This window comes from Raphanus sativus, chromosome 6 (assembly GCF_000801105.2).
Source record: "Raphanus sativus cultivar WK10039 chromosome 6, ASM80110v3, whole genome shotgun sequence".
Classification (NCBI taxonomy): domain Eukaryota; kingdom Viridiplantae; phylum Streptophyta; class Magnoliopsida; order Brassicales; family Brassicaceae; genus Raphanus; species Raphanus sativus.
In genome coordinates this window covers 3,171,470-3,185,204 of record NC_079516.1, presented here as the reverse complement: position 1 = coordinate 3,185,204, position 13,735 = coordinate 3,171,470, and the positions used below count along the sequence as shown (strand labels likewise).

At 36.4% G+C, this 13,735-nt stretch overlaps 5 protein-coding genes across 6 annotated transcripts in view; 2 read left to right on the top strand and 3 right to left on the bottom strand.

Moving 5' to 3' along the window:
* The window catches only part of LOC130494586 (uncharacterized), a 77,408-nt gene that overhangs the window by 46,193 nt on the left and 17,480 nt on the right, over positions 1-13,735 (bottom strand). The gene's annotated exons all lie outside the window — the stretch shown is intronic.
* LOC108812609 (tyrosine-protein phosphatase DSP3) lies at positions 146-1,763 on the bottom strand. The gene is made up of 5 exons (XM_018584907.2): positions 1,421-1,763; positions 1,235-1,328; positions 1,021-1,078; positions 876-919; positions 146-745 (listed from the first exon to the last, which is right to left on the bottom strand). The coding sequence occupies exons 1-5, from the start codon at positions 1,585-1,587 to the stop codon at positions 482-484; spliced, it is 627 nt and encodes a 208-aa protein (XP_018440409.1). The 5' UTR covers positions 1,588-1,763; the 3' UTR covers positions 146-481.
* On the top strand, positions 4,801-6,973 carry LOC108812607 (zinc finger CCCH domain-containing protein 33). Of its 2 annotated transcripts, none has more exons than XM_018584905.2 (7): positions 4,801-4,988; positions 5,105-5,262; positions 5,363-5,425; positions 5,592-5,711; positions 5,812-6,063; positions 6,138-6,416; positions 6,502-6,973. In XM_018584905.2, exons 1-7 carry the CDS (start codon positions 4,931-4,933, stop codon positions 6,724-6,726), a joined length of 1,155 nt encoding a protein of 384 aa, XP_018440407.1. In that variant the 5' UTR covers positions 4,801-4,930; the 3' UTR covers positions 6,727-6,973. The 2 variants fall into 2 exon arrangements, with proteins under 2 accessions (XP_018440407.1, XP_018440408.1); XM_018584906.2 differs by having other exon boundaries at positions 4,802-4,988; positions 6,144-6,416.
* On the top strand, positions 8,231-10,723 carry LOC108812606 (probable inactive receptor kinase At3g02880). Its single transcript, XM_018584904.2, has 3 exons — positions 8,231-9,699; positions 9,774-10,091; positions 10,154-10,723. Exons 1-3 carry the CDS (start codon positions 8,427-8,429, stop codon positions 10,429-10,431), a joined length of 1,869 nt encoding a protein of 622 aa, XP_018440406.1. The 5' UTR covers positions 8,231-8,426; the 3' UTR covers positions 10,432-10,723.
* On the bottom strand, positions 12,114-13,068 carry LOC108809494 (gibberellin-regulated protein 5). The gene is made up of 3 exons (XM_018581631.2): positions 12,913-13,068; positions 12,731-12,764; positions 12,114-12,500 (listed from the first exon to the last, which is right to left on the bottom strand). The coding sequence occupies exons 1-3, from the start codon at positions 12,985-12,987 to the stop codon at positions 12,319-12,321; spliced, it is 291 nt and encodes a 96-aa protein (XP_018437133.1). The 5' UTR covers positions 12,988-13,068; the 3' UTR covers positions 12,114-12,318.

Below are 13,735 nucleotides of genomic sequence, written 5' to 3'. Positions count from 1 at the left end.
AGAAAAAGACATCTTTAATTATAGAAATATTTGTTCTTAATACATGCACGTGGTAACGTAGTCAGAAACCTTGTCCTGCGGCGCACGTTGTAAAAATTGGAAGATGACTCGATTCTCTTTACCTCCTCTGTTTTTCTAATGAAAGTAGTACACACTTATGCAACTATTATTCCTGATTTATATTGTACTACAATTTAGCTAAAAGCCACTTTCTGAGCTGACCAGTTAACAAGAAAAAAAAAAGACAAAGCAACTTAAGAAGCATTAGTGGTCATTGAGTTAATTAACCTCTAATGAAGAGTAGAGTAGCCTTTCTATACACTTTACTATTAGCTAAAACCAACCCAAATGAAACTTCTGTTTATGAATCTTCAACATATCTTCCTCTAAAAGAATCATATCCAGTGACCGATAAATGGAACGTCAAATTAAAAAAAAAAACATGAACCATATCCCACACTGGTTGGCTCTCGTTTTTTTCTCAAACTTTAGTAGCCTGCGGTTTCGGCGTCTGTACGTTTTCTTCTTCGTGCACCAGCCTTTTCCTCTTGAAGCCGTAACCGTGGTAACGATACATAATGCTCAAGAGACACTGCCTCAAGCTCGCGGTATCAAACGCCTCGATGAAATTCAAATCCCTTTGCCTCCACTTCACGCCAGCGTTCTTCTGGTATTCCTCGAGAACCGATGATAAACACCAGCTCTGGACTTTTCTTAAGCATCCCACCAAACAGCCTGTCCTATGCTGCAATCAATAATTGGGTTCACCAAAATCCATTATTAGTGTCCCCTGTAAATAACTAATCTCCACCAAATAATGTAATAAAAACTCCCAAAAAAAGACAGAATAAGGTGTTGATGTTTATATTATTTACCTTTCCAGCTTTGCAATGAATGAGAATGGGATGGTTTCTTACATCTACAAAAGAAAACAAGACAGTTTAGTTAAAAAGACTCATGAAACAGAAGCTTGTAATAATAGACATAAAAAAAGACCGTGTTGAGTGTTGGAATCGTTACCAACTAAGACTCTGAGAGCATCCAAAACTGTATCTTTTGGCATAGGAGTTGGAGGATCCTGCAATTCATAAACAATCCAGTTATAACAAATAGACAAAACGCACCGTTTTCCTAAAAACAACAGAATGGCTAAAGCAATCCTCAAATGAAAGACTTTTGAGCTTTTCTAAAAATACAGAGAGAGAGAGAGTCTAATCAAATAGACAAAACGCACCGTTTTGCCTTCGATTCCGAACTGGAAAAGCTTAATGTTGTTAGCGTCGAGGAACATGAGATTCTCCTCCGGGTATGGTTCAGGACAAAGATAGCTGCTCTCACAAAAAATGAATCATTTTTATTAATCCAATTGCAAAATCAAAACCAATTAAACAGTGTAATTGAACAAAGCAATCGACTTTACATGATGGAACGAAGATTGAGGGTTGAGAGGAAACCGAAATTCTCCGGTTTAGGAAACCCGGACCGGTAAATCCCGTCTTCGACCATCGAGAAATTAGACGGCGCAGCTAAAACACCACCACCGTCGACGACGTTATCATCCGCCGCCGCTTCCATTATCAAACACATGGAGAAATTCAAACTCCTTCCTGCCTCAGAAACAGAGCGACAAAACCCAGAAAGCTAGAGAAGGAATTGATTTGAGGGAAGAAGGAGAAAAGGGGTTTGCTTTTTATAGGAAAGGGGATCATCAAGTGGGTTTTCTGTTCTGTAATAAAAAAAAAAGAAACAGCTTTGAAAAGCGGACTCTGATTTTGTTACGATCCTTTCTTCCTATTGGTTGTTAAAACTACCTTCAAGGGCTTTAGGGTGGACCCTACTGGTATCTCTTGGATCTTGACACGTGTCTTTCTCCTGCTTATCGTTGGATCCTCGCAGCTGCTGACTATTCCTCCGAATCCTAATTTGAGTCAAGGTTTAACCATTTTATTTTAACAAAAAAGTAAACTAAATGTGGGATTAATTAACATTAGTGGTGAATCACGATAAAATAAATAAATATTACTATAGTTCAGTGGTCTAATTTTGAATTTTGTTTTATAGACCGAAAGTATTGACTAGTGAGAATTGTAGTTGACAAGGAAAAAAAATTGACCCAAAAAAAATATTCTTAATCACAAATAGGATACTAAGTATTTATGTTATGTAGATTATTTCCACCATTAATTTTTTATTTAGTATATCTAAACTAAGGATCTAATGCTTTCCATTTCTATAACATAATCTTTGTTCATGATCAATGATCATATGCTTAGATTGATGATTCTTAAGATTCATATACAAAGTATGGTTATGTAATATGAAAAAAACCAAAAATTATACCTTTCTATATTTTGATTTGTGTTGGTGTATTTATTTATTATTCAATAAGCATATAGTCTCTCGAGTTCTGAAAAAAAAGTGACATAAACACCATAAAACATTAAAGATCATCTGATTTGTACATCTATCAGTCCATAACATCTTCAGCATATAAAAAGAGGATTGTAAAATTGTTAAGAAAAAAATAATTTTTTTATTACATTCTCAATTGGGTTATCAACAAATAAGTACCAAATTTTCTTTTTGTCTTTAGCTTCAATGGACAATTAAGAAAAATCTAAAAATGTTTCAACCTCTAATTTAACAAGGTGTAACACAGGTAGGTTGCATTGTCATTTTAAAGTGAATTAATCTTATTTTCTAATTCTATGCAATGCAAAGATATTTCATTACAATCTTTTGGATCATATTATCACACCGAAACACCAAAGTAAACATTTTGACCAAATTTTGAATTATGATGTGTTCAAACTAAGCATGATCTCCTCATGTTTCTTCTTACTTGTGTTCACTCTCTCATGTACAATGTTGCTACCACAAACTTTCACAAACCCTAGAGATGTCAACTTCACTCTTAGATCAGAAGTAAGATCATTTTACTTTACTTTTCTAAAAAAATCAGAAATATATAAACACGACTGTTAAGAAGAATCTGAAGATAGAACTAAACAATTATGTTCAGCGGAAAAAATACTATAACATTGTTGAGAGAGTGAAGGAGTTGGAATATGGATTGGAACTTCGGAAAATGTTAAGGTAGCTACGAGACCTTACTTATTCATGCATTTGAGTTCTCGAGTTCTAAACAAAATTTCGACAAGACACCATAAAAACGTAGATCATCCGATTTGTACATTCTATTTTTTTAACACGGCATATTGTTTGTTTACTTATTAAATACAATACATCTTCATCATATATAAAGAGATGATTTTAAGTTTGTTAGGAAAAACTCCAAAATGTATATTACATTATCGATGGTGATTCCAACTTTTGTATACACATTAAAGTTACTGCTATTCAGCACTGCTTGGTTTAACCTTAAGTATCACAGAAGTACTGTAAGATTGTTTATTTAACACGTAAGGTTTGTAAAGATGTAATTTTCATATATATTGATGTAGTATGTCTTCGATTTTTTTATCATAAAAATTAAGTAGATATGCAGCAGACTATAGCAATTCAGGGCAGTGTTTTGAAGTATTAAAAAAAGAAATACACACCACTAATTTGGTTTGATTATTAATTTCGATTACACACCAGTAATTCAGCTATGTTCTTCGCCATTACCCTGGACCATTCAAGTATCGTGGCCGAGGGAAAGAGATTGTTTCCGGGATTTTGTATGCGTGGCATGATCGTATCAAATCAAGAACTGTTTTGCGATGTTTTGATACTATGTGTATTTGTTTAGGTTGGCGAGTTGGGGGACTTGAGCTGTATAGTGATTGGCATTTTCATTTACTACCTTACTATTCCTTTGATCAGTTTGTGCATAAAGTTCAACAACTGGCTGCCACTAAGAGTGTGAAGGCACATCAGCTCTTCATGTTTTTGTTGTTGTTCTTCATGCACCTTGGATATGACCATTGTGAATCAATGAATCCGTATTTGAAAACTAAAGAAAGTTCTAATGACTACTCATGAAATCAGAGTTACGTTGCTTATTGGTGATGAATCATGTGTTGCTTTATGTTTTCAAGTTTTAGAATCTGAGAATTTGTTAAGTTCGTTTTGGTATATAATCATTATGCTCATACCTTAATGTTTTGTTTGGTATACACATACATTCAATGAGTGCACACCACAAAAAAAAAAAAAAAAAACTAATGCGTAATCCTTTCGGATTTGTATAAACGAACTGAGTGAGAGGGTCGCCAGTGGAGTTGATCCAAACAAGTTATACGAAAAAAACAGGAGGAAGACGCTCTCCATTCTAATGCTCAATGTATGTAAGTTACATAATGTAACACATATTAGCTTTTGTGGAAACGCTTCTTCTTGTGTGGCTGCAAGTTAAATTTATGTTACTCCATGACTTTCTTGTACTGTTGGTAATACACATACTCTTTGCAGGTGGCATAGATATGGATCAGCCAAGTTATGACGAGGAGAACACACCGTCAAAGAAGACTGTAGATGCTGATACAAATGCTGATATCGGTTTAGGATCCATCACCCATAACCATAATTAACCAGATTGAAAAGGACAAAAATAACGAGTAACAAAATAAATAAAAAATTTTGGTGACGTAGTGTTCTCTACCGTCCGTCCAATTTTGGCGGAGAAGATAAAATAAAGTTTTGCAATTGGCAGCAAAAAAAATCGGTAGGGGTAGTGTCGTCTTTCTACTTGCATCAACTTTTTAATTAATTAATAAATTAATCTCAAAATGTTTTTGTTTCCTTTTGTGTGGAGGTAAGACGAGGACGCTTTGTTCTGCTTTTCGTCTCTCTGTTTAAACGATTCTTCTTCTTCGTCTTTCTATGTAAATTGTCATTTACTCCTTCTCTACACTTTAGGTGATGACAGTGTAATGTCTTATGCTCATCTTCATCATCATCGTCGGAGACATTCCTCTTCACGTCTATGGATTTTAATGCCGGAGTTCCTATGTCCTCTCTTTCACCTTTGATGATCACTCAAGGTCCCATCTCTTTATTTTCCTCTTCTTTTTCATTTTTGATCCGAAATAATTTTAATTAATTTTATGGATTAATCTCGAATTATGTTTTCTATTTTTGGTGCTGGGGTTGTGATCAGAGGCAATGTGGCAAATGAATTTGAGTTCAGATGAAACAATGGAAACCGGTTCTTACCCTGAACGACCAGGAGAGCCTGATTGTTCTTATTACATCAGAACTGGTCTCTGTAGATTCGGCTCAACTTGTCGGTTCAATCACCCTCGTGATCGGGAACTGGTACGGACACGTTTTCGTTGTTGTTCATGTGTCTGAATTTGGAGTTTAGAGATCTGTTTGGTCGGATCTTTTGAGAGTGTTTTGATATCTCTCTTTATAGGTTATAACTTCTGCTAGGATGAGAGGAGAATACCCTGAAAGGATTGGTCAGCCTGAATGCGAGGTTATTAGAGTACTCTTCTCTCTTATTACATTAAAGAGTTTTTTTTGTTGTTTATAAGATATTTGTTTTCCACTGTAGATTTTAGCATTTTCTCTAGCTTTGGTACCGATATGGGTCCATGTTCTTGCACAAACTAACTTACATTGTATTTTGGGGGGTTGTTTAGTACTATTTAAAGACAGGAACATGCAAATTTGGAGTAACATGCAAGTTTCATCACCCTAGGAACAAAGCTGGCATTGCTGGAAGAGTCTCACTCAATATGTTAGGCTATCCTCTACGTTCTGTATGTTTTGACTCTTTTTTTATTTTATTTTATTTCATCATCACACTTGTCATTGTGTTACAAAACCGTCTTAGTGATTCTCTGTTGTTGAATCATGCAGAATGAGGTTGATTGTGCTTATTTTCTAAGGACCGGACACTGTAAATTTGGCGCCACTTGTAAATTCAACCATCCTCAGCCTCAACCAACAACAACCAACCTCATGGTTCCTCCTACTTCAGGCCAACAACAGTCTTACCCTTGGTCAAGAGCCTCTTTTATCGCCAGCCCTCGATGGCAAGATCCCTCTGGCTTCACCCCATTGCTTATGCCTCAGGGAGTTGTACCAGTTCAAGGATGGAACCCTTACAGCGTAAGCTGTGTCCATTGTATGACTTGCTTTTTAATTTAAATTGAACTTTATTCACGGTGTTTTCATTTCCTTAGGGTCAGCTCGGCTCTCCTTCAGGTACTGGAAACGATCACAGCAGCTACAGAAACATGCAGCAGCAAAATGAGTCAGGCTCCTCTGTTCAGATTGGAGGGATCTATGCATTGCCGAGGGAGAGTGTTTTCCCGGAGAGACCAGGACAACCTGAATGCCAATTCTACATGAAGACAGGAGACTGCAAGTTTGGCACAGTTTGCAAGTTTCATCACCCTAGAGATAGACAACCTCCTCCTCCTGATTGTCTCTTAAGTCCCATTGGCCTCCCTTTACGCCCTGTAAGCTGCTCCACAAGAGGAAAATTGCATGTTCAATTGAATGTGGTTGGTTCTAATATTTTTTTGTTTTTTGTTTTGGACATAGGGAGAACCGGTGTGTGTGTTCTACAGTCGCTATGGAATATGCAAATTTGGCCCAAGCTGTAAATTTAATCACCCAATGGGAGTATTCGCATACGACAACACAGCTTCAGAGACAGATGAGGTTGTGGAACCGTCAGGTGGACATTCCAGAAGAGTCTCAGTGTCTGAAACAAGACAAGCAACAATAACTCAAGACACTACCACTGATACACATGAGCAGCAGTGAGTGAAGAAACAAAAGAAGAAGAAAGCTAAACAAGCTTTGATTTTTCAAAGAGAAATCTGTAAATTCTCGTTTTTTTCCCATTTTAATCGGAAGTATTTACATTAATAATGTATAGATGAGGTGATTATTATACAAATGATCTTTGATCTGATCGCCATTGTTGTAATATTCTTTTGGCGAATCAGGTGAATCTCCTTTCTCACTACCGGTTCAACTTTTATTATTTATACATTGTTTCTTCAAAGTTTTTAACAAGTCTCGTGTTAATTTTTAGAACGTTTTCTTTTATATATTCTATTTCTGAGGCCATCTCCAAAGCAAAATAGACTTCAAGTTTGTGTCTGAAGATGACAACATGAGTTTATAAGGGTCGACCCGATCGGGGTTTGGACTGTTGGGCTGATTCTTGTTTGGTAGTAAAGACAGGGCCACAGACTCGTTCTCTCGTTGCAAAAAGGCCTTAAACTTGTCCATGTACTTATATTCAAACTCAAAATTATCAGTCTCTATTATTGTCAAAGAAATAAACATATTGAAAACATGAAATTTGTGAAGAAGATTTCATGTGACCTACTTAACTAATTACAAGTTGCTTTGTTTAATAGTATAGTCGACAAATTAATAACATGCAAGTGTATCTTATACGTTTTCTACCTAAGTAGTAGTATCAAACATATGAGGTAACCAGATTTGAAAATATAATCGATTTGGCAGACAAGAATTCCAACCACTGAAATTTTCTCAAGTCCAACATTCTATATATACTACGCCAACTACTAGCTAGCTTAATGATGACCATTTCTATTTCAGAATGGTCAATGCTACGGATAGGATTGTTAAGAAAAAAAATTAGATGAGAAATTCCATAAAATAATTAAAAACGGTGTCTGAACACTATTGGGTTCCTTTTTTGTCAACGGTAAGACTTAGACTTGTTTCAAAAATCTAGCTTTGTTTTCTGGTCACACTAACCTGAACAACACAAACAAAAAGATTTTTTTTATTAGAACTAATTTATTGATCTATTAAAAAAAAACAGTTTTCATTTAATTTTAAACGTCTATTAAACATTACTGCATCATTTATGTAACGCGATGACTAAGTCACTATTTTAATCGTTACAACTATTCGTGACCTTGTTATTAGATTTTTTTTAGAATTAGCTATTTCCATAACATAGCTGTCAAATTTAATACATAAAACCATTCTTGAGATACTCTTTAGAATATCTCATCAGCAGCATGATATCATTAGCATGTTTCAATATATTTAAATTTTATAATTAAAATATTAAATCTACTAAATATTAGATCATTTATATCACGAAAGCCTGTCAAAAAACATTAAATGAAATTTTCAAGATATATTTTCATAGTTGAGTTACCCATTAAAATGTTCTAAGATTTTTAAAAAATTTTTTTGTCAGAAATGAAAAATTCTCCATCTTCTTCTTGTCGTTGTGCCATTATAGAGTATCTTTATTTTTCTTTGGCCGGCTCTAGAGAGAGAGAGAGTTGAAACTTGAAACTCATATGAAAAGCCTCTATTGAATTCCACCATCTGTCTCTCTCTGTTCAAACCTCAGTTTACGCGTTAGACCAAAAAGGTACAAAATCTCAAAAAATCAAAATATATATTCATTGAAAGAAAAACAAAAAGACCAATAGTCACCACCACATACGACCCAATCAGAGAGGAAGATGAGCCGATCCATCTCCATCTCCTTCTTCTCCTCCATCTTCTTCCTCTACCTCGCCTCCGTCACTTCCGATCTCGACTCCGACCGTCGAGCTTTACTCATTCTCCGCACCAGCGTCCGCGGCCGTACTCTCCTATGGAACACAACCGCCTCCTCTCCCTGCGACTGGCACGGAGTCCACTGCGACGCGGGTCGGGTCACCGCCCTCCGGTTACCCGGAACTGGTCTGCTCGGCTCTTTACCTCCCGGAGGAATCGGGAACTTGACTCAGCTCCAGACGCTCTCCCTCCGGTTCAACTCCCTCTCCGGTCCGATCCCTTCGGACTTCTCCGGCCTCGTCCTCCTCCGTTACCTTTACCTCCAAGGCAACGCCTTCTCCGGGGAGGTGCCTTCTTATCTCTTCGCGCTTCCGAATCTGATCAGGATCAATCTCGGGGAGAATCGTCTCTCCGGTCGGATCCCGGGGAATGTGAACTCCGCGGCTCGGTTGGTTACGCTCTACTTGGAGAGGAACCAGCTCTCGGGTTCGATCCCTCAGATCACCATCGCGCTTCAGCAGTTTAATGTTTCTTCTAATCGGTTAAACGGTTCGATTCCTGATTCGTTGTCGGGCTTTCCCGTAACCGCTTTCCAAGGGAACACTCTCTGTGGAAAGCCGTTGAGCCCTTGCCAAGGCGTAAGCCCTACCTCTCCTCCTTCTCCGCCGTCTCCGTCGGGGAAGAAAGATAGCGATAAGCTATCAACCGGAGCTATCGTCGGAATCGTGATCGGATGTGTTGTCGGATTATTGTTACTTCTCTTGCTTCTGTTCTGTCTCTGTAGAAAGAGAAAGACGGAAGAGAATAATGCCCCGCCGCCGAGAAACGTCGAAGCTCCCGTCGTCGTCGCCGCCGCTGTACCTAAGGAAACGGCGGCAAACGTTCCCTCTCCGGCGGCGGGGAGCAGCGGCGCGGTGAGTAAAGAGTTGATCTTTTTCGTGAAGTCTTTCGGGGAATTCGATATGGATGGGTTGCTAAAGGCTTCGGCTGAGGTTCTTGGGAAAGGAACCGTTGGGTCTTCGTACAAGGCGAGCTTTGATCATGGACTAGTGGTGGCTGTGAAACGGTTGAGAGACGTTGTTGTTCCTGAGAAAGACTTTAGAGAGAGGTTGGAGGTCTTGGGATCGATGAGTCATCCCAATCTAGTGACTCTGATTGCTTACTATTTTAGTCGCGACGAGAAGCTTCTTGTCTTTGAGTACATGTCTAGAGGAAGCTTGTCTGCTCTCTTGCACGGTAAGTATTATCCACCGCTGCATTGTTTGCTCTTGATGTTATTTGGTTTAAGTCATTTGAGCTCGTTTTTGCAGGGAACAAAGGAAACGGGAGGACTCCGTTGAACTGGGAGACCAGAGCCGGTATAGCATTAGGAGCTGCGAGAGCGATTAGTTACTTGCATTCGCGCGATTCGACGACTTCTCATGGAAACATTAAGTCGTCGAACATACTATTGTCTAATTCCTATGAAGCTAAGGTCTCTGATTACGGTCTAGCGCCTATTATCAGCTCCACATCTGCGCCTAACCGTATAGATGGCTACCGTGCGCCTGAAGTCACCGATGCGCGCAAAATCTCCCAGAAAGCTGATGTTTACAGCTTTGGTGTTTTAATACTCGAGCTACTAACAGGTAACAAACTGAGTTTTTTTAATTGTTTTGTAGGAGATTTAACATGTTACATTGCATTACAGGGAAGTCTCCAACACATCAGCAACTGAACGAAGAAGGTGTAGATTTGCCAAGATGGGTCCAGTCCATTACCGAACAACAATCACCTTCTGTTGTGTTTGATCCAGAGCTCACAAGGTACGAATCCGAGGGCAATGAGAACATTATCCGGCTCTTAAAGATCGGTATGAGCTGTACGGCTCAGTATCCTGATAGTCGTCCTACCATGGCCGATGTAACCAGACTCATCGAGGAGGTCTCGCATTCATCATCAGGCTCTCCAAACCCGGTTTCTGACTGATCGAGTTCAAATTGTCTGGGGCTAAATTGATCGAGTTCAAATTGTTTGGGGCTAAATTGCAATTTCTTGAATAGTTTATACGCATTTCCCCCGCCTTTTTATTTTCTTTTTTGTACGTGTTCTAGCGTGTTCGTTAATTACTGAGCCTCAAATTGAGATATGAGACTTTGCAGATTTTTTTTCTTTTATATTTTTCATAATTTTAAAAAATGTTCATAAAATTATTTGCTCAAGCCATTTTTTTTGTATATAGAGCTATCGGTTGTGTGTGAATTAAATGGTTTGTTTTCTTCTTATCCTTTCCTACAAAAAAATAAAAGTCAACAATCTTTGTTTTCATCGCCGTCCATTAGAATTTGCTAATTATTCATTGATAACAAGATGACTTTGATTATAATCCTTAAGAATAAAACTAAAAATTTTGTATCGGCAATTTCTTTCCGACATTAAATGAGAAAATGTCAACGACAATGGTGGTCCTGAATCATGTCACGATTGACTGACAAACAGTTCATGTTTCCATTTTATTTGATGGTTTATAATAATGTGAAGTTGGTAACCACTAACCGTACACCACAAGGAATTAAATAAATACTAAAACATTTCAGAATGAAATCAGAATTATTTAGTGAAATACATTATATTAATGTTAAGTTTATGGACTGTGAATATCAGTCTTAGTAAATCGGTATACTTATTGACAGTTTGGTTTGGAAAACTCTGCAAAATTTATGTATTTAATATCAACATGGCCGATATATCATGATGCCCACAACTACACTTTAAAATACTTGGACCAGTTGTTTATCATACCTAATTCCAAACAAGCAAATAAAATCATACCGACTTCCAAAATCTAGTTACTTGTACTTATTATAGAACATAAATCATTTCAATAATCATACAATATAATAGGTTCATGTGGAATGAACACAAAGTATATGGTTTTGAATTACGCATGAACAAATTACTAGTGTTGACAATGACAAGTTCTTTAGTTAAAACACAAATCGGTTGATATACTTTTTTAACTTATTATTTGAAAAATACTGTGATCTCAACATTGAATTATATGTTCAAATTCTCCATTCTTTCCATGTGACATATTATTTACACCGATTCACATACAGTAGACACCATTATTTTTTGTTTTCTTGGTCCAGCTCGTGTCCATGTGGACACACATCTACATAAGTACGTATGAAGTATCTATATTGACAATAAAGTTTTCGGCTGGTGGCCCGTAGCTATGGACCAATATTCCATTATACTCGTGACGTATTCACATACATAGAGTGTAATTGGATAACATATTTAGAGTAAATAATGTAGATTAAATATTTTAAATGAGTTATTCTATTTTCTACAAATCGAGTGAAAATGTTTTCCAACTCTTAATCCAAAAAGGAGTAAATGTAGAGTAATGTTTTCCTCTATCCTAAACAAATGAAAAATTTACTCATCTTCACTTTTTTATTTTCTCCTTTTCAACTTTTATTTTTTTCTCCTTATTACGCCAACAAATACCAGTCAGAGCCATAGATCATCTTTCCTCAAGTGCTACACCTAGTTTTTGAACGCGAATCGAATATCATTATAACATTATTGGAGCCGGTCATAGATGAAATGAAATATTGTTTTTGGTTGTTATTGTTAAATTAGAGTGAATTAAAAGACGTAAATGAAAAACGAGAGTAAGGCTTCGATTAATCCTTTAAACGGGTCATCATACTAAGGCCAAGCGTGAGAAGACTTATAACATCTTAGCACAACAATGGATAAGAGCAAACAGAAAGTAAAGACAAGTAGATTCTGCTAATTAGCCGACACATATCAAAACGATATAAGTGACCGTTGATACAAAGTGTATTTGCTTATAAAAGGAACTCAAGGGCATTTTGAACGGCCTTCTTTGGTCTTCCAATTGTTGTAACAAGGACAGTTTTGCTTGTTGCCATAAGTGCCCGAAGGAACACAAAGACATTTGCTACAACATTTAAGGCAAAAGAACATGCATGGCTTCTTGTGTGATGTTGCTGAGCAACGGTAGTTACACTTCGGTCTGCAATCTATGTATGGAGTTCACATCCAAAACAACACCACAACAAAATAAACAAATCATTGATATGTTCATGTTTTATAAATATCATAGCATAAAATAGCCAACTCGGTAAATAGTATTTTAAGAGTATAACTAATTTCAACAAAACATTTCATAATTGTTGCTTGCGTATTTTTAACCAGTTAGAGAAGATCAACTTGTGACTTTAGAATAAACATTACTGTAAATTGTTCATACCTTGAGGATGAAGTCTGCCACCACCACCAGAAGCCTGTAAAAGAAAGGGTACACTTTCAATATATATAATCATCTAATTTCACTTCGTTTTGATACAATTCGATGGGGATAGAATATGTTTTTTTTTTTTTTTTTTGAAAAAAAGGGATAGAATATGTTTTGATAATGTTTTATGAATATACCTGAACGAGGTTAGAGACTGACAGTAAAGAGATAAGAATTAAGAAGAGGAATGCATATTTGATAGAATTGGCCATTTGTATAACTCTTGCTTTCGAACGAATGTTTTTTAGAAAAAAGTGGGTTAAAGATACTTATAGAGAAAGTAATTAATGGGAATTTATTTTGAGGAGTAACTTTTGATAATCCCCTTGCTCATGCCGTGATTTTGGGAGTTATTTAAGTCACTGTAATTGCTAATTATGCTACTATCTCTTTTGCCCCTGTAGAAAAGCTTATTTCAAAACAATCTCGTTCTAAAATAACAGAGAATTGAATAAACCATATAATTCTTTCATATCTATTTAAATTATTATTTTACATGACAATCATGTGTGCAACCTATACTCTCGATTTTTATAGATCAGAGTTATAAAATAGAATTGCATATAAAATTTTAAATGATTCACTAGATTCTGAAGGGCGGGTATATTTTTTGTTTTTAATTTTTTATTTGTGTTTTATTTATAATCATATTTACTATATTTAAAAATTATTAGTTAAAAGTTTTGATAATTATATTGAATTTGTGATGTTATATAAATATACACTTGTACACAATATTTTGAAACCGATCCGGATTCGCGATTAAACCGACAAACCCGTGGATCTGGTATGTAATTCAGTTTGAGTTTTAGGAAAAACATCATTGTTTAATAATCTGGTAAAACCACGAAACTTGGTAAAACCCACGGAAACCCGGTAAAACCCATGGAAATCCGCTAAAACTCAAAACTCGGTTACCAGTTGAACCACTGGTTAAACCAATACGTAATTTTTAATTAT